This window comes from Falco cherrug, chromosome 8 (genome assembly GCF_023634085.1).
Source record: "Falco cherrug isolate bFalChe1 chromosome 8, bFalChe1.pri, whole genome shotgun sequence".
Classification (NCBI taxonomy): Eukaryota; Metazoa; Chordata; class Aves; order Falconiformes; family Falconidae; genus Falco; species Falco cherrug.
In genome coordinates, this window is record NC_073704.1 from 5051294 (window position 1) to 5071392 (window position 20099).

Below are 20099 nucleotides of genomic sequence, written 5' to 3' on the forward strand. Positions count from 1 at the left end.
ACCTACTGTAGGTCAAATCTAATTTCTTACAGTCATGTTGTCAAATTGGGAAATAGGGTGATGTTAACAATTCTTAAATGCAATGGAATCAAGTGCTCTGCTGTCTTACCATTTAATAAACTCTCTTTCTTGCCATTTATTAATCACTGGATGAGTAATAGTGAACTTACATCTTTTCCTGGTGGACCAGCTGGGCCTATCATTCCAACAGGTCCTGGAGGTCCCTGTAGAAAAATAATTAATATTAACTATAATAATAAAAAAATATTAAGTCTCTTTCAAATTAAAAGCGCATTAGGTGCCATAAAATACTTGTATATTTGACATACATGATAGTAAACAGACAGGATGAACTGACAATTTTAACCCACCCCAGTGATGAGACAGATTCATGCTTGTAAAATGTATAGCCTTTAGCAGATATAGTGAAAGGTAATGTATACGTACAGGAGGGCCAGGTTGCCCTGGTTCTCCGGGGGAACCTTGGTATCCAGCAGAGCCCTGTAATGCAGCAAAGAAACCAGTTATGATGTGAACAATTACATGCATCATTCCATGGTGTTACTATATTTTATATTAATCTCATAATCATAAGGAAAATGGTAGTCAGAACTGTCAACAAATGACCAAAGGTGCAATCAGCAGAACCAAGCCAAATATACTTCGATGGAAAAAAGAATTAAAACTGTTCCTTTAAACGGAAATGTACATCAAAACCTCAGACCCTTTCCACATTCACTGAATGCGTATCAGGATTCCCACTTTCCTTTATCTCCTGTTAATTTTTTGCATGAATAATCATTTGGGAAAGTTAACAGAGGATGATAGGTGGTGGCATATCTTAAGGCAACCTTAGCTGAAACCCCACAGAATCACAGAAAGCTCAGGGGAACACGGGGACCCAAGGAAGCACAATATGCTGTGTATATAGCCCTCAGGCCACCGAGTCTTGGTGGTGCATAGGTGGTACAGCCCAATTAACAGGAGATTAAATTTATTCATAACATTCTTCAGCATAGTATCTAGATTTATCGGTTGAACATGTACCTAATATTTACAACAGAGGAAAGGAGAAGCTCATATAAAAGAATATGAGAGGATTATGAAAAGATGAATTTACTTACAGGGGGACCTGCATGACCAGGCGGGCCAGGGGGGCCACTGGGGCCAGGGGGTCCTGGAAAGCCACTCTATAGTGTAGATTAAAGGATAGTCATTATATTCATGTAATACAGCAATAAAGCTTACTGTAGCTGTAATAGTCACCAATAACTGTGAAATAAATTTTACATATTATTACAGAGAAAGATCCATGGTGAGAAGCCCTTGGTGCAGTAAGAACCAGAAGCAGCAGTACATACACATTGCCAGATACACCATCTAGTACCTACAGTCACTCCAGAAAAGGGATCACTGGGTTTCCCTTTGCAGCCTTAGCTAACATACTCCAAAAGATATTTTCAAAGCTGTAATTTTTGTCTTTTGAATCACTATTCGCCTCTCTAGACCCCCAGAAGGATGCTCACAGCTCAGCTTTTCAGCTGCCTAAACTGGAAGAATAGATAACTGGAACTCTTAATTTCTTAAACAGAGTAAATGAGCTTCAGCTTCTCTGCCATGTAACAGTTTTATTAGCCTAATGCTACATGTTTAGTGGTGCAGCCATAGTCTAGCGATGCCAGCTTGTGCTTTCTAAAACTAATTTAAAAATTTCTCACCTGCATTTCAGGAGCTATATTACACAAAGATACACCACCCTTTAAAAGAACTTTGTATGATGAACTCTGTTTATGACTAGACTTCTTAGGACTTACTTTATTAGGTATACTTTATTAAAGCTGTATTTTTGTTATTGTCAGTAAGGCAAGCATTTTCACCAGTGAAATCTTTTCTGAACTTTAACAGCAGTAAGCCATAAGAAGTAAATGATGTCTAGGATAAGCAAAGGAATGAAATCTCAATATACATATAGTTTAACTCAAATCAGTAATACTGTTCCTTCTTTTAACTGGTAAAAAGAGGGTAAAATATTACTAAGGAAATTCTCAGTTTGGGAAGAGTGCTGTTATTTTTACTTCCTGTACCAACAACCACAAAAGCATTTGACACAGCAAAACAGAAAACGATTGAAAGCTAGCACAGTGGTTTACTGCACCTGTATATGGTCCTTTAAAAAAAGCTTTTTGTTAAATTAAACTCTTCATGGGTTTGATACAGCCAAAACAATTGAAGTATATGAATTACATGAGAATCACTGTCTGCTGCAGTACTGGCAGTATATTACACAGCTTAATATTGCATGTCGTGTGTTTCATGGGAAATTTTCATATTGTGTCAGAATATTACAGATTGTACATGATTTGCATCTATTACAGATATTACACGAACCTAATTTTCATAATACAAGATTAATAGCATTGCTATACTATGCTAGTATACATCATATAGGATACTACTATACTACAAATATACTATGTTAATATTAGTTCACAGATTGTCTTGTGTCTAAAAAAGAGAATTATTGTAATATTTGGTATTTTCTAGGACAAGAAGCACACCACGTGGCAGAGCAGTCAGTGCCTGGGTAAATCGGGTTGCCTTCAACATGTGAATACGAGCAGTCCCTTGCTGTTAATTGTTAGAACTCATTTAGTGTAAAATAACTCTGGATTCAATGTGAATTGGAGCCATCAATTCATCATTTGCAATCAATTGATTAGACAATACGGCTATAAACCAACAATACATTATTTTTTTTCAAGGTGCACACTGAGGAGATAAACTGATAGTTAGGTATAACATTTGTTTGCTGCTAGCATCTCCAGACTGTGAACAAATGAGCATGTTTGCTTTAGAATATGGGCACTGGTGGAAAGAGACCAAGGCAATATGTGAAGGTTATATGAGCAAATAAAGAAAAACTGTGACGTAAAGTCCAAAACCAGCCTGCAAGCAGCAGAAAGGCAGTGGGAGGACAGCGATGGAGAGATGTGTGACTGAGGAAAGAGCAGGCATGGCAACTGCCCATGGACAAATGGTAGTGCTGTAGCTGGCGTGTTTTATTTTATTACCCTTCCAAATTATTTCAGTTCGGATATTTGTTCAAACTGAGTGTTTAAGTTGAAAATTGATAAATTAAATGTATAAATTAATAAATAAAATAAGCTATGTCATGTTCACAATAAAAACAATTTAGTTCTAGTGATTTTAGTCACATCTGCCTGTAACTGCTCTGTTGCTTTGCAGTCGTGTATTGCATGATGCAATATAAAAGGACATATGACCTGAAAGTATACAGACAATCCTGGCTGAACACATCCTAGGGTGCCCAGTTAAGTTGTTTGGGTTTTTTTAGTGGGGTTTTTTTTTTTGTTTGTTTGTTTTTTAACCAAAATTCAGGTGTCAGAGCACAAGAAACCCCTAAGGACCTCCAGGAAAAATGCCCAAATAGAAAGGAGTAACCATAATTGTTAACTGAAAGGTATCTTGCTTATCTGCCTGTTTCAGCACATCCCATATTAAGACACCAAGTAGCAAAATGCAGGTGGTATGATAAGCTGTGGTCAAAAGCTGTGAAGAGCTGAATAGGAATAAATGAACAAACAAATACAAGAACGGATGGTTGAAGAAGACCAGTGCATGGATGATCATATTAGCAAATGAACGAAGTAGAAATAAACAAGTTAAGATAAAGGTGAGAAAACAATGAACTACATTTCAGAAAAAACAGCTGTCATGATTAGTAAAATTTATTTCACAAGATGATGTGATGGAAGCCTGAGAAATGGAAACGTATCAGCTTGGAACTGCCTCGATGTGTTGCAACACGTATTACCCAAACCTTGTTATGCAGTGTTGGACTGAAAATAATGATTATGCTTAATGAAGCAGCAGCCAATTTCAAATAACAGCAATTCGCCACATCCTCTATATAACAGATTGCTTGAATCAAGAACACTCCATGTCGTCAGTGCTGAATATTTCTAAATCCCTGTGCCTAAAAGGAAAATCATAAGGTGCAACATTCAAATTTATTTTACATGGGGAAAGTAGCTCATGCATAAGTCTCTCAGGCAACCCATGCTTTATCTCACAAAAAAAAAAAAAAAAAACCAAAACAAACCCAAAAAACCAAACAAAAACAACCACTGTGAAAAGCTTGGCTAGGCCAAGCAGGCAGATACAGCATCCTTAGTACACAGTCTGAATAGCTGTGGGTAAAAAAAAAAAGGTAATTGTAAAATGAAAAAGCAAAAAGCTTTTGATTGCTTCTGGGATGAAAAGGAGATTGTAAGAGGGGTTTACTTGTTATCAGGCAAATCTGAGTTGTGGGAAAGTAAACAAGTGTGGACTATAATACTGAGTAAAGGCAGAATGCTGCTGAATAGGTAAAGGAAGATTAGGGACAGTGGAAGAGGTAAAAAAGTGGTGGAAGGGAGAGAAGTAATTAGCATAAGAATACCAGAGCAGATAAATGAGGAACATATGCAAGGGAGAAAGGAATAAATGTTTAGGTAGCTTATAACAGTGAATCAGAGAGAGATTAGGAAAAAGGCGGCAAGAAAAGGAAGAAAAAGAAAAGGCATAAAACCCAGATGATCTATAGTTACTTTCTAGAATGATATTGCCAAGCAAACTGCTGCCTTACATCGCATTCCGCTTGCAGGCAACAATTAAATTAAAACTTATCTTGTTAAATTAAAATCAGGATACATACACATCCAAGGTATAATCTACAAGCAGAAAAATTATTCTTTAAAAAAAAAAAAAAGAAAGGACAGCAAAAGGGCTATATCATCTTACAATGGGCTGCGGTGGGTAACCAATACCAACGGAACCGGCCTTCACATCATAGGAGTCATACTGTGGAGAAAAACTCTGTAAAAGAAATAGAGAAAAACAGAAAGGGGAAAAAAAAAAAAAAAGAAAAAAGAAAGAAAAAAGAAAAAAGGTGATTGCTACAAATCAAATAAGTCTTTTCTTACATTAGAATGGCAAATGTATGGAAATAACTCATTTGTATCTATTGAGTAGCACTTGTTTGACATATAGCTGCCATATATTTAAATCATCCATAAGAGAAGCCCATATTTCTTTTGAGGTCATGGTAACATTAACTCCCTACACTGTGTGAATCCAATTTTCAGCTTGGCAGCTGAGCCTCAGCTGAACCAAAAAATTACCATTCTGTCTCCTTTTATTCTTGTTTGACTCCTTTTAAGCCTTCCCCCCATTTTCTCTATCAAACTCTTTTCTGTTGGACTTAGGTGTTCTCAAGCGCTCTAGAAAGTTGATGAAATTTTTTCTGTTCTACTAAAGGATGCAACAGTTTATCATTACTTTCCTAATTTCTTTTGTCTGTGACTAACAAATGTCTAATTTTGAAGTATTTTGTAGCAAAAAATCTTTTACCTGTGTATAAATTTCTCCTTCCCTGAACTACAAATAATATTTTTACCTCATGTGTGGGAACTTCCAGATCTCAGAAAACTGAGGTTTACACTTTTTTCCTAATGCCATTTTCCATCTTTCCCTTTCTCTCTTCCCATTCACTATGTCACTCCATATAATTCAAATACAATCATCACTTTTGAGCCCAAGCAGCCAAGCCTCAATGCTTTTGACAATTTCTCTGAAACAAATGGAAGCTTAGTCCAAGGTACGGAGTGAAAACTTGTCCTGTGGGTCTTCCTGAGAGCAGATAGCATCTTTGACAGACCCATTTGCATCAAGTACTGCTTAAAAAAACCTATAAATTCTACAGTCATTTTTCCAATGAATTCCTGTGTAAACTCCTTAATTGGCATATATTGATTTTATCATGCAGCTATTAGCAAACTTAATTGAATAATATGGCGTTAATGCAGTTTAGGCATTAATGGCACATAGGTGGTTGAGCAGGAAAGGTTGAAGGAATGCAGTGTTCTGCCTGAGAACCCAAACCACTGTGGAACCCGTTCCTTTGCTGACCAGGTACAAGACTCCCGTGCTAGTGATATCAGCCCTCTCATCAGGATTCAACAGCACATCTTTGATACAGGGTCAGAATGGGTGACTATTCAGCATATCATCCTCTCCCATGTCTGCATCTGCCAACCCAAGCCCAGTACCTCTCTTGGTATATTATTGTGATGTCCATTGGGGCTGGTTAATCCAGGGTTGATCCATGGGTACCTCTCCCCGAAGCTCAGTCCCTTTTAGAACTAAATACACCCAAGATGTCTTTCCTTGGTTTCCGGCTTACCTGAGAGTGGGAAGCTTAAGCGGAAGCTATAAGCTATGGCCTATGCTCAAAAGTAGCGATTGTGTTGATATAGAATTCCTATGTTCTGTGCTAAAGCAATCCCACCTTGTAAAGCTAGGCTTGCTTGATTGCATGGGAGACAACATCATCTCTCAACAAAGTGCTAGCTGTGGCTCAGCTCCCTTAACAAATTGAACTGCACAGAAACAGGTTAAAATTAGCTCTTTTGCTGAGTCTGCTGCACTCTTCAGAAGAGAATTCAAGATTCAGTGAGCCAGAAATAAAGATGGAGTATGACAAATTGCACCTACATGGCACTTCCCTGTGAGCAGAGGACCTGTGTTTCAGTCTAGTCACCTGGGAATGTTTCTTTATTAAATGTGCATTGGATAAAATATAGGAAGGTAAGAGACTTCCCTAACCATTTACCTCGAGGAGATATACTTCCTCCTGCAAACTTTCTGGTCAGAATATTTCTGAGTTGCATAAGTCCTTCCTCAGATCTGACTCCAAAAGTTTTAAAAAATAAGGCAGAGATTCAATTACACTCCAGCCAAATTTCATGGACAGACCCCCAAAACTACAACAAAAACCCACCTACCACTCAGCTGTGTTTTTCAAAGGTGCAAATGAGAATCAGATGCCACTGAAAGCAAAATACATGTAAAGGTGCAAGGGAGAGGTGCCTATAGTATTGCTTTGTACGCTTATGAGCAAGGCAGTAGCTCAACGTAACGATGACTTACGCCTCCGCTTATGCTGGGACACGACTGGCAGACCCCGGGAGGGCCAGGAGCTCCAGGACTCCCCGGTTGTCCCGGAGGGCCAGGGGAACCATTTCTGCCTGGAACCCCAGGAGGACCCTGCAAAGACACAAACAGAGCAGATACAGACATTGGCACCCGCCTCCAACTGCAAGGGCATGATGGGACAAATCCTTCCATTCATAACATGCAGCCTGTGTGACTGCGGTGGGAAACTTTCTCTTTTAAACGTCACTAAGGCTGCAAATGGACATTCAGGAAAGACATAGACTAGGCAGTAGACAAAATTCGTACATGGAAACCCTTCTTAGTTGCTGGAGCCTTATTGCAGCTGATATTTGATCAAACACACTAGAAATATTAAACAGGTCAATTCCTGAATCTAAAATGACTACTGCTAGTGGAGTCCATAGATTTCCCGCCCCACACCCCCCCACACACCCCCAGGGGAAAATACAACAAAAAATAACAAATGTCATATATTTCGGACTAAACTCTCTCTCTCTGTTTTTCCAGTTTAAATCTTTGCAAGTTTTTTTGAAGCTAAAGGGCTATTTCAACATAACAATATGGCATAGTCCTGCAGACAGTGCAGACATCAATGAAAGCTGGATATCTCAGCAGCTTGAATAGAAGATACAGCAGTAAAGGGATCGGTTCTTGGTTTTGTCAGTTTCCCTGGAAAAAATAAAAGGAAAATAATAATAATAATAATTTGCACTTACAGGGTCTCCTTTGGGGCCTTGGGTTACTCCAGGAACCTAAAAAAAAAAAAAAAAAAAAAAGTAGTTACATTAAAAAAGAAAATCAAAACCTGAAAACCTGAATATCTGTCTGTGTGTGTGTGTGTGTGTGTGTGTGTGTAACCAAGAGGAAAACACATTTGAACATTGGAATATAATTTTATCAAATGAATTTAATTTATTCTTCTTCAGCATACTTAGAAGCTGTAGGGTTTTTGATCAGTCTATCTGCATTTTCATGGTTCATCCATAAAGCTACACCTCTTCTATAGTCAAAAACATGACACTAATGATGTCAGTAGAGCTTTGCCATAGGGTACCATGGGGACAGAAGTCCACTGTGGAAAGCTGAACAGGACAGTTTTCTTGTATCCTTCTCAGTCCAGCATGTCAAGCATGACAATGTAACTAATCTGAATTTCTTAGATCTACTTCTCCAAGTTATTTATTTTTAAATTAATAATTCAGGTACCTGTTATTATCTGGAGTCTAAATTCACAGTTCAGAACAGTTTTTATGTGTTCAGTCGAGAGTGGTAGCAAATACTACTCAGCTGAAACCCTCTTGGATCTTTCAAAGCTGGCATTTCCCTATACACCTTCCCTGGTCAGCGGGACAGCTTCCAGTGGGCTTATCTAACTCTTACATATTGAAGGCAGAGGCTGGAGGAAGTAGTCCCCATGTCCTTTATTATCAGGAACAACAGAACTGATTCAAGAGTCTCTAGACTCAGCAAGTGAGGGAGATGTGCTTAAATCTCCAGCACGCTTGTATGTACCATTTGTTTACACCTCCAAAACTGTTTGGTGAAGTAGCTCAGGTAATCCTGGAAGCAGTAGAACTGCACTCACACAGCACAACTAACACTAGGCGATGTGTTTGTATCTGACATTTCATGTTTAAGCAGATAGACCACAGAGCTGCAGAAATACATCTCCTCCCTTTCTGCTCCAGATACACGTTTTTCACACTCTTATCTTCTGGATAAGAGTCTTCAATGTGGCTGTGGAAATCTGCGTACTCTAACAGAATCTCATAGATCTTAAACAAGGATGAGATGTTCAGATAACCCTAGAGGTGGGGATAGCTGGCTCGCCTACTCACTGAAGTGGTTTAGGCAGGGGACTTGGCATGCACTAACATTCTCGATTTTCCTGAGGTTAAGTTGCCGCTGGTTTATGTCATGTTGGTGTCTATAAACAAGATGATGATAAATTAGGGATGTAGGGCTTGAATAACCTTTCCTTTACAGGGCATTAAAGTCGGCAATAACTCTGCAAAAGGAAATTTACTCTGTGGTGGTGTAGAATTGATTTGATAATGCAGGCTCACAGTATGCTGTGAAACTTATCTAACTTTCTTTAACTCTGTGTTGGCATTAATTTCATAGATCTAGATTGAGCATGCACTCAACAAATAAGCGGTTTGCATTATTCCTATGTTTCTTTGTAAAATGAAAAATATAATGGTTAATTGTTGCCCTCTGTCTCTTTCTACTATTTATCTGGGCCTGTTGTCTAAGTAAAAGTGGGTTGAAGGACTTCATGCTTTCAGCTGCACAGCCTAAAGGACTAACAAATATTTTATCAGATCTGGTACTAATTCTCTGATAGAATACAGAAGCATTCTTGAATTTAACAAGACACAACTCTGTGAAAGTTCAAGCTGTTTTTTTTAACATGAGTTGGCAAAATCTGCCCATCCTAAGTATTTGCCTAGAGTCAGAAAGTGGCATTCTTAGCACTTAAAAGAAAAGCGTTTAAAAGCATCTAAAAGAAAGTGAATTGAGGTTGACATGGATCAGGAAGGCAGCAACACCAAAGTAATAACACTGAGAACAAATTTACTCTTGTAGGTTGTGGTGTTGTTTGTGGACAAACTGGACAGCACTCTCCAAAGGGAATCTCTGGGTTGGGACAGTCCAGCTCCTGGTCATCACAGATGATGTCATCACAGAGAACAGATCCTGAGTCGCACACACAGATTTGGCATGGCTCTGGCTTCCAAACATCCCTGTCAGCGTAAACCTGCCCAAGATGGGTACATCCTATGACTGGAAAGAAAGACAAAATAGCATTCAATATTATTTCAAAGGTATTTTCCAAATCAAAGATGAATAAGATGAGAGTTGTTAGGTAGTCTCATTTGTTTTCTACTGTAATATAGTCTATGGGTATGAAGTACAAGGCTAAATACTTCTTTTCAGACACTGGGAGGATCTGTTACAGTAATTGCAGAGTCTGCTCTGAATCTATAAATAGACATCAACGGAAACCTCCTGGAGCTGATCCAAAGCCCAATTAAATCTTTGATAATCTTCTGCCTCAAGTAATTTTAGTGTGAGACTGTGTTACTGTGTAATTAGCAATTGAATTCTCTGCTGCAGCTAAAAAGCAAACGTGCCAATTCTTTCAGACAAGTGTGTCATTGGCCCCCGTGCGCCAACACGAGCACTTACACACGGATGTGGAATCAGCCATCTGCCCAGCATGAACCCTTGCTGCTAGCATCTTGCATGAATAGCTAGCACCAAGTGTTTTCAAAGTGTTTTTCGAAAGCCAGCGTATGCGATAGATCTAAAAGAATGTTCACATCAATTGCCCAAATGGCTTGCAATTATTGTATCATCTGGCCTGCTCCAATGTTACAAGTGTCTGTATTTTCAGAAAAAAACATCGTTCATCTGTATATTCATGACTTTGTGAATTCCTTCCAACAGCTATTCTACTGATAAAATGTGTTGTAAATAATGAAACTGAAGAGACTGATGAAAACCAGCTTCAAACTTTACATTTTGGGTTTGTATTTTTAGAGAAACAAAATCCAGAAAACCTGATCATTTAAGAAACCATTATGAAAATAACACTATGAAGTTAGACAAGCTCCTTGTAAGTTTTGTAGAACTATTAGAAATCCCAGATTACACATATGAGTATCAGTGAACTTTCTGAATAATGGAATAAGATATTTTCCATGAATAATTCAAAATAATTCAGTTTACAGACACAAAATTCTGGGGGAAGAGCTATTTAGGTACCTGCATAGTCCTTGAAACTTTAATATCAGAGTAAGTTACCTACTACACATCACCCTTGAAAAAAGGAAAAAAAAAAAAAAAAAAAAAAGCCAAAAGATGCACTTCAAAGCTCTGACATTAAAATTACCACTGACTCCAGACAGACAATTCTGAATGCCATCACATTGTTGCAATGGTCATAATTACACAGTACGAGACTGAGTCAAACTTACAGTGCAGTCCATTCCTACGGGTTATTCTTTTCTCACATGCAATGACTTTCATCTCTGTTTTTTCTCTTTTCTACTACTGTGTTACCACCCTGGTCACTTTTTTCCTCTTTCCATTCTTCGTTTTTCTATGTTGTGGGTATCTGTCTCCATACCCACACCCCCATGTCTTTGGCATGGTGCAGACTTGGACACGTTTCCTCTCTTCTCATGCTGCTTCTGCCTCAGTTCCTTTTTTCTCTATTTGGTTTCATCTTTCATATAACACGTAACTTCCCTCTTCATCTTCCCTGAATCCTCTTGTCTTTTGTACCTGAACAGCTCACCTTCTTTATTGCCATTTACTCAGCTGAGCTTAGTTTTTCATTCTCTGCTCCCTTCCCAGTGCCTTGCTTGCTCATCTGCTTCTCCTTGTCCATATTAACCTGACTTTTCCTTCTGGGTCACCCGTGACTTTCATCACCTCCTGGCAGGAGCTCTGTAAGGGTGATGGGCAACACAGCCAAGGCTTCTTGGCTCACTGAGTGGAGAACCAGAGCGGGGATCTCAGAACAGGGCACTGCATGGCACAGGAGGTTTCTTTCCCTAGTTTCAACCCCACTACGGGCTTTCTGCATACACCAACTTGTGTTATTTCTGCGCTTCAATTACAAAAGAAGCAAACAGGAATATGGTGCCTTGTCAAGGCTGACACACTACTTACGGTTAAAGTTGGTTTTTGACCACCAGTTGGATTAGAACAACAAGATGCAAAAAGCTTCAAAAATCCTTTTCAGACATTTTCAAGTCAATGTTTTTTTCTTTGTCTGATATCTGTCTGGGAGCCAGTATTTTACCTTCCTTTGACAACACACACACAAAAAAATCTTAAAAGCTAAACCATTCCAGTGGCATATGAAAACCAATCCTCCTCAGACATTTCCTACCAGTTAGAAATTCACTTTTTCCCTTTTCCTTTGCTTCTCCACCTTTTGGGCCTCATCAGAAAGTTCAGGTCCTGCACAACAGAGGTGGAGAAGTGCTTATTTCCAGGTCAGCATCTTCCTCACACCCGTCGTGACACAGGGTCACGGCCTCAGAGGATGCCGTTTCAAAGGACACTGCCTAATAACCACCACCCCGGGAGAGGATCTAGACATCCTTTCTTAGTCTGCCAAGCCTCATTTAGCTTCTAAAAAATTTGCCTGGTTTCCCAGCTCTCACACTACAGAATCATGTCAGTGGATCCCAGTTAAATAAGCTGATTATCTGCTTAATTAATTGCTGTTTCTGCGAGAATCATTTTCCTTCTTTAACAAACCAGGATTTCACTGTGGGCAGTTACTTAGGAAAAAACCAAACTGTCCAGCCTTGACAAATGTTTCCTGACAAACAAGCAGGCTGACATGTATTTTAAAAATGAGAAGTGCAGCGTTATGAATGAAATCATCTTTACAGTCTCTCCAATGACTCACGAAGAAACCTGAATTTTAAAGTGGCAAAAGCTGAGCAGATCAGTGCACGAGCTGCTCTCTGTATACAAGACGACCTCAAAAGCAGTGTCCTGTGGGAGGCAGAATACCACCAAAGCTAGCGGGGAGGTTAGAGCTTGTTATCTGTCTAATAGGAGCTGGTTGGATACACCCAAAAGAGCAGGGGTGGGCATGGATCCACTTCACCCCAGAGCAATGCTCAGCTGTCACTCTGCTTAAGCACTTCCGAGCTCCACAGGTTAAAACATCCTTCTAATTTACAAACCTAACGAGGAAGAGAAAAGATGATTTTTCTTTAGTTTAGGGCAGAACATAGTTTATACATAATTGTTAAATAAAAATACCATGATACAGAGCTAAAAACTTCACAGTGTCACCACGAGCACATGTAATGTACAGTTATATGAATTGCATACACATATTAAAAACAAATACTTTACACACACTTCACTTCTGTGCTCATAAAATGTGTTTGATTATTTTTATTATTCCAGTTTCAGCTCTCGGTATCACCTTCATACTTTCAAATCCTCAATTTTTTTGAAACTATGTGTTTAAGACAGCACGGTTCTTATTCACTAGGAAATTCATATCCAAGAACTTGTATTTCCATGTGTCAATTTTTTCTTCCACCTTACTTCATTTTCATTGATTTGTTTTGTTGTTTTGTTCTTTCCAGTAATGTGATCCTGCTGCCCTACAGCAAAGAGGGCAGCCCAAATGGGGAGCAGAAAACGGCCGTCTTTCCCATATTTTCACTCTGCTGGTTAGAAAAGATTTTTTTTTCAAGACACCTGCTCTTTCCTGAAGCAAAGACTTTTCTCAGTAACCAATTTTTCACACAGAGAATACTGATCTTTCCATATTTTAGTTAACAATATAGATGAAAATGACACATAAAATGTGTCACGAAATGACTGACATCATTTTACAGTAATAAGGAAATAAAGCAGATGCGTTTTACGAGGTTGTCATTCAGTTATTCTACAGTAGATGGCATCATTTAACAGAAAGAAAAAAGACAAAAAAAATCGAAGACATATGGATATAATGACATTCATATTTGCTTCTGACTTTCTGGACATTGTTAAATGAATTAAGAAATCAGCTTGGAGAGCTGCAATGAAAATCGTTGTGGCCTTTGGCAGAATGAAGGTATTAAATAGGTTTCCAAAGGAAACTTACATCTGGGAAGACTTAGTCTGTTCAACACCCCCTCTGTGCTCAGATGTAGATCTGTGTGTCAGCGTGTTATGACATAATGCATTTTGCATTGCGCATAAAGATTAACCGTTAGCTCCAAAATCCTTTGGAAAGCTGATTTGTGCTAAAGCACTGGCAAATAACATATAGGAATAATAAAGTTATAAAAAAGCTGACTTGACTACATCTAGACTTGGAGTAAAACAGTCACACACATGCCTTAGCCAGGTTTTCTTATTGATTCAAAAATATATATTAGCCTAAGATTCAAAAAAATATTAGAAATAAACGGCGTTCTTCTAAGGCAGAGCAAAATCTTCTTCTTCTTCCCCAAGCGCTAAATATGGTGGCTATACAGCCCTTCACTTCTATAGGAGTTATTGTAGTGGTTTGTTGGAAGCTGTGTCAATCTCTGATTCATTGTACAAAGCATTAAAGTTTAATATTTGAAAGCCTGAATATCTCTGCATTTATGCTGTTTACTGAGCATTCACATTTTTAAAGGTTTTGCTGTGAGTAGCATTTCCCTGAGCTGGCCTAAAAAGTGAAGAAAATTTAAAAAGGCAACACTATCTTTGTCATACGCTGGGTTTGAATTATTTCCCATTTTCTAAGCAGATTAGCATCTGTACGTAAGCAGACCAATAGCAAAAGGAAATCACCAACTGTGAAAGGAAAATCACCATTCAATCCCAAAGAACCTCTAAGCGTGGTACATAAAAGAGCCCAAATGTGTACAAGGGAAAACAAGTATGGTGACTGTAAGCCCGGAGGATGACAGACATCCTATGGGACATAATCCCTGTTCCAGTGAGGTGAATGAGAGTTTGTTATCGAGGGCTATGACCTGAGAAGCTGACCCGTTCTGTAGTTGCTTTTGGCTTTGCATTTCTGCAAGCGCCCTGATCATGACTTTGCTACATTTATATGGCAAAAGGAAAAAATCTCCTAATAGTAACCTCAAAACCCACAGGCTTTTCCACATTGGACAAAGCAAATGTCCAGCTATCGCATTAGTAGCAGACTCACATATCCCATTTGCAGAGATGTGACTAAATGCTTAGAAATTCTAGAACATCTTGAACTTGTCTGGTTCTGCCTGAGAGAGGGCAAGAGTCCACGCAGAGGTGACTCACGCTTCTGCAGCGGCCGCTCCGTGGTGGCTTGGGAAGCAAAACTGAGGAGCTTTGATCTGCGAGAATCTCATCACAAACACAATGACTCAAGCAAATGGGTTTTGCTGTTATTTAAAATGAACCTGGTAAAGGCTAAAGCACTGAGCTGAAGGCCACCTTGCCTCTAAGTCTGGATCCAAAGCCTGCTGAAGCCAGGAAGGGTCTCTCTGTTGCTTTTAATGTCCTTCTAATGGTACAAAGCCTGTGCTGCCTTACTCTCACCTAGTTTTGCTCATTTGCTTTACAGCATGGCTACTTCAAAAACAGTTTTTACATTTCTTCTACAGTAACTACATCTATTTATTGTGTATTCCACCACTGTTCTGTACATTGGACAAAGGACAAAGTAGAAAAGAGATATATTGCTCATTTTCAGTGGTGATGCTTTAATTTCCCCCTACACTGGAGTAGATGCTTTCCATTTACTGAGCAGAAAAGAATGCCACAGCGCCTATCCCAAAGCAAATGGCTCGGGCTCCCTATCTGGTATTATGACGATGTTTAGAAGAAAATCAACCATAGTCATTCTATCCCATGATCAGTAATGGAAACAAATGGACTCTCATAATGAACTAGTTGACTTGCTGAGCCAGAATAGCCTGCTTTGTCTGCAGGTTTCTCTGTCACGTAGGAGCTGGGTACTCAAAAAGTCTGAAATAATGTCTCACAGAAATAATGTTTCACAGAACTCTGGAAAAGAGGTGGAAATACAAGAAATAGCTTAACAAGATTTTTTTTTTTTCTTTCCAACTACAAGATCTACAGACATTCTCTCAACTGGAATTGTCTTAAACCAACCAGCTAATTGATTGAATCCATTTCACATGGTGCATGAACACATAAGGGCCAATTCGGGTGTACCTACCTATTAGGATGTTTTCAGATTTAATGGTACTCGTGTTCTATTTTGTAACGCCTGTCCACCATGTGGATGGATACCAGGAATGAAACCTCAATTGATAAAACACTTAAATGCAGGCTGTGAAAAATCAGAGCAGGTCCATCTTAAAAATGCTTTCCTCCTCCATGTCCTGTAGGAGCAATAACTGCTATTGGGTGGAATGGAAAAAGAATATGAATGAATTGTTCACAGATTTCCCAAGTTTCACACCAAAAAGGACAGCTACATCCTGTGCTTTCAGACTGAAACCAATGCTTTCCTACTTCTAGGGACGCTTGCCTGCCAAACAAGCTGGCGTTTGAACAGTTCTGCCACTGTGCCAGTCCCAAACGTTTTCCTCTTTACTCAGATGCAGAGCAAGAAAGAGAAATGCCGGGTAACCGTAATGCTGTACTTGTCTGTCAGAGGTATTGCGGAAAGGAGACATGCACTGTCTCACTGGCAATGTATAGCAGCGGCTGGATTCTTAGGCAAAGGCTCAGTCTGTCATGTAGCCAAACTGTCCTTGCTCTGGGACCCACCCAATCTGTCTTTCAGATTACAAAATGGAAAAGAAAAAAAAAAATCAACCCAGGCCTGCACTGGTACAAACAAGTATTTGCATTTTAAACAAATCGTAGCTTGTTCCCTTCATTTGTCTTTATAAGCTCCAAATGCTGAAACCTTTCTGCAGCTTTTACATTTTAGAAATATCAGGATTAAAAAAGATCCATATGGCATATTTGCTACCAAGTAAAACACAAAATGCCTCTGTTTTCCTTACATCTTATTAGCCTTTTCCTAATCTTTCAAAGCGTCATTCATGTTAAGAACTCTTATTTTTCCTCCTTTTATCTTTAGAGGCCTCTTGTTCTTCTCAAAGGTAACATGGTCTAAAGCAGCTGAATCTCTGTCACATTGTTCTGCCTCAACGTCAATGTTTCACAACTGGCTCTATTCAGGCACATATGTTGACATCCTTGAAAGCTGTTCTTCATGCAACTTCTAAAGGTCACCCTGCGACATAAGTCTTGCTCTGAAATAGGGACCAGCAACAGCCCATCAGCGATACTGTTACACAACAGCCCCACTGGCTTCAGCTGGTGGCTGGCTGAAAAAAGAGTTTTCTTGTTGCAGAACTGCTAATAGGAAAACAAAGGGCAAGGAGGGGTTTTTTCATTTGTTTACTGGTGGGGGTTGTTTTGGCAGAACTGTCATTTCCATCTGAGTCATACTAGAGGCAAGACAGAGCAGCCTGCTACGTATCTATCGCCTTGCTGCTTTTTGGGGGGTTGCCCAGAGTATTGTCATAGCTGCTCCTGAACTTATAAATTTCATTTTGAGGAACACATCCGATGGATGCAAGAGATAGTTCCAGTCCTTTTGTTTTTAACTATTTATTCCTCGACAATATCATGGCCTAAATTGTTCTTTGTAAGGGAGGAAGATATTCCTGAATGACCATCTGTATTGAGATGTTATTCTAAGATTTTGTCTCCGAAGTCCTCTCTCGACAGGTTGACTCTGTAGCTCAGACTGTTATATTTAAACTTCTGCCCTTTTAGTCAAGATAGACCTCTTTTGCTATAATCTGCAGAATGTGTATCATTCATTCCTGATTAAGGGTAAAACACTGCCTGATCAGAACCTTTCTTGATTTTACTGGGTTTAGTATTAGACCTAAAACCCACCAACTACTAATTATTTTGGCGGGAACTGAGGGTCATCTGTGCCTGACAGATCCAGCCTTTTAATAAAGGTAACCATTTGCATTAGAGTAGGACATGCAGTAAGAAAGAATTTAATCTTAATTCAATGCATTCAATACCTTTTAGAGGGACCATTGCATAATTTTCCAGTCACTCTTCCAAGTATTGGTAAAATGCCTATGAGATTTTTCCATCCCCTCTGTTCTTACATTACAATATTTTTTGGCACATCACCTTTCGTGCCATTTGGTGTCACTCTAAAAATAAGCAGCAGGCTGCAATCACTTTATTTGTGGCTATTTACTTTTAGCGCTGGCATAAATTCTCACTACTCTGCAGTAATCTGATTTTAATGTGCTTCTTGTCTTTAGAGCGAATGATGCCAAATGGCAGAAAGACTTGTGTCTTAAACCAAACAGAGACTGACATAAATTCGAGGTTTGATGTGATTACTGATGATTTTATGAATTTATTAGTTTCTTTAAACATACGTCCTTGGGCAATCAATGAAGACTTCTACAGTCAGAGTCCAAGCATCAAGACAATCTTAACCTGAACACTTCCAATTCTATCCAGAAGCTGGCCTAACATATTTCTAAAGAAAAGCAATAGCCTCATGCTCCAATTATTAGGATCAATTGAGCGGAAAAAAATACCAAAACCCAGCACATTTTGTCAGAACTTTCAAAAATACCCCAAACAAACCACCCCCAAGGTTTATCTTAAAGACATACTTCTGTATTTCTGATTTTAGCCAGGACCAGGAATAGTTTATAACAGAGGAGTGTTCTTTGCAACGGTTCTTGCAGTAGGTCTGTCCTGGCAAGAATAAAGAAAAAACTACAAAACTCACGGTATACTAGCAGGTTTCCCCGACTGTACAACTGGTCTGACAGATCCAAAGTATCATGAAATTGAGTTTCAGTTTCTGAGCTGCTAAGTGAAAGGGAACCACTGGAAACTGATAATTGTTACAGCCTGCTCTACATAGCACCTCCTGCAAAACACTGAACTACTTAATTGAAGATACTTGAAGCTTCTCACAAGATAAAACCCAAAAGCCAGGGGTGGGGGTGGAGGGGAAAGTATGATTTTTGTTTTTCATCGCATGACTTTGTAATTAAAACAATTTTTATCAGTTGATTAAGGTTTCAAGTGGGACACGATCTTTGCTTTCCCCTTAGCTCAGCGAGAGGGCTAACAATTTTATGCAATGCTGTTTCTGTGGTTTGCCTTGGAAGAGATCAGCTTGATTCAATGCTTCTCTCCTGAGACAGAAACAGATGGGAAATGTTACAATGCAGTATAGTACATATGGTAACATCATTTATATTTTCAGATACATTGGACAAAGTCAGCCCCAATATAACTCCATGGCCATAGTGAATTTACATCAGAGATGAGTAAAGCAGCAGGGGGTCAGATTCTACACTAACATAACTCCCTGCACAATTTTATTGATTTCCCTGTAATTTCAGAAGTTGGATGTAAACAAAGAGTTTGCTGCTTTTATTTCATATCGCTGTGATGGATTAAAGAGCTCTGGCGTATTGTCTAAAGAAAAGAATCTTATCTTTGGCTGCCAATAAATTAAAGATATTTGTAATTCAGCAGATTGGGGGCGAGGGGAGGGGGGATTCTGAACGCATAGAGCATCACTAGCCTAGTTTCATCTGCAAAACACTTTGTATTCATTCACTCCTTGTTCCAGTTTGTGCTAATTCACCCCACATCCATTTTGGACAGTTTGTTGGATACAGATGGCAGTATTTGAAATTCTTCTTAATCTGCCTCACAGAGCATATTAAATGGCTATTTGTACACTGGATACAACGTTCTTATTGTCAACTCCCTAAGGCTACTAAAGTGAGTATTGTGAGGGTTTTCTCAGGGTACCAAAGACAACTTTCTTAATTTTGGAGCCACTTTCAAGTATCAAGTCCTATGTCATGTTTCAAGCATGAAGACCTTAGAATCTTCCTAACTAATGCCCTCATCAGGTGAAGGTCCACACTTTTGGCCTGGTGAAGAGCCCACAAGCACAGAAGCTGATGTTTCATTAATATCAGGGGTCAGCAGCATTGCTACTGAAGCGGCTGCCTGAAGCCTGGCACACGTGTAGCTCTCCCTGCTCTGTGCAGGCTGAGGATAAACAGTGCCGCATGGCAGGGAGGGATGGACCCTCTGCAGCAGACAAGCCAGATCCGCCGGAATTTATCTGTCCCAGTCCTTAAAAGGTGTGAGTGGAAAAGCCTGGGCCAGAGATAAATGAAGAGGCTGTTCTTTTTTTTTTTTTTTTTTTTTCCCCCTGATTCTTCACTAAAAGAAGTTTACAATTCCCTTTCTCTCCTCAGCTGCTCTAACAGGAAAAGAATCTGTTGGACTTCAACGCCTCTCTTCTTTCTTTTCTCTCCCCCCCCTCCCCCGCCCCATTTCTGCTGTTCTGCTCATACAAAAAAGAGGGATCTACAAAGAGGACCACCCTGCCAATGACCAGGCCTACAATATTGTGCAAAGAATCTTCGAAATGTCTGAGCAGAATTCAATTACTCTTTTCAAAGATTTGCAATTCCCACTACACAGCCTATTGTTTGCTTTCACTAGGACATTCTTCTCTTAAACAGCTGGCACAGGATGACTACTGCTCTGTAGGGAAACAAGCA

General features: G+C 39.3%; 1 protein-coding gene across 1 annotated transcript in view; it reads right to left on the reverse strand.

The window, feature by feature from the left end:
• COL3A1 (collagen type III alpha 1 chain) overlaps positions 1 to 20099 on the reverse strand; it is a 52920-nt gene that overhangs the window by 25044 nt on the left and 7777 nt on the right. Inside the window, exons 2-8 of the mRNA XM_055718614.1 lie at positions 9599 to 9804; positions 7734 to 7769; positions 6991 to 7107; positions 4804 to 4878; positions 1125 to 1190; positions 448 to 501; positions 171 to 224 (exon numbers count right to left, since the gene is read on the reverse strand). Coding sequence (XP_055574589.1) covers positions 171 to 224; positions 448 to 501; positions 1125 to 1190; positions 4804 to 4878; positions 6991 to 7107; positions 7734 to 7769; positions 9599 to 9804 — 608 coding nt within the window. The remainder of the gene's footprint in view (positions 1 to 170; positions 225 to 447; positions 502 to 1124; positions 1191 to 4803; positions 4879 to 6990; positions 7108 to 7733; positions 7770 to 9598; positions 9805 to 20099) is intronic.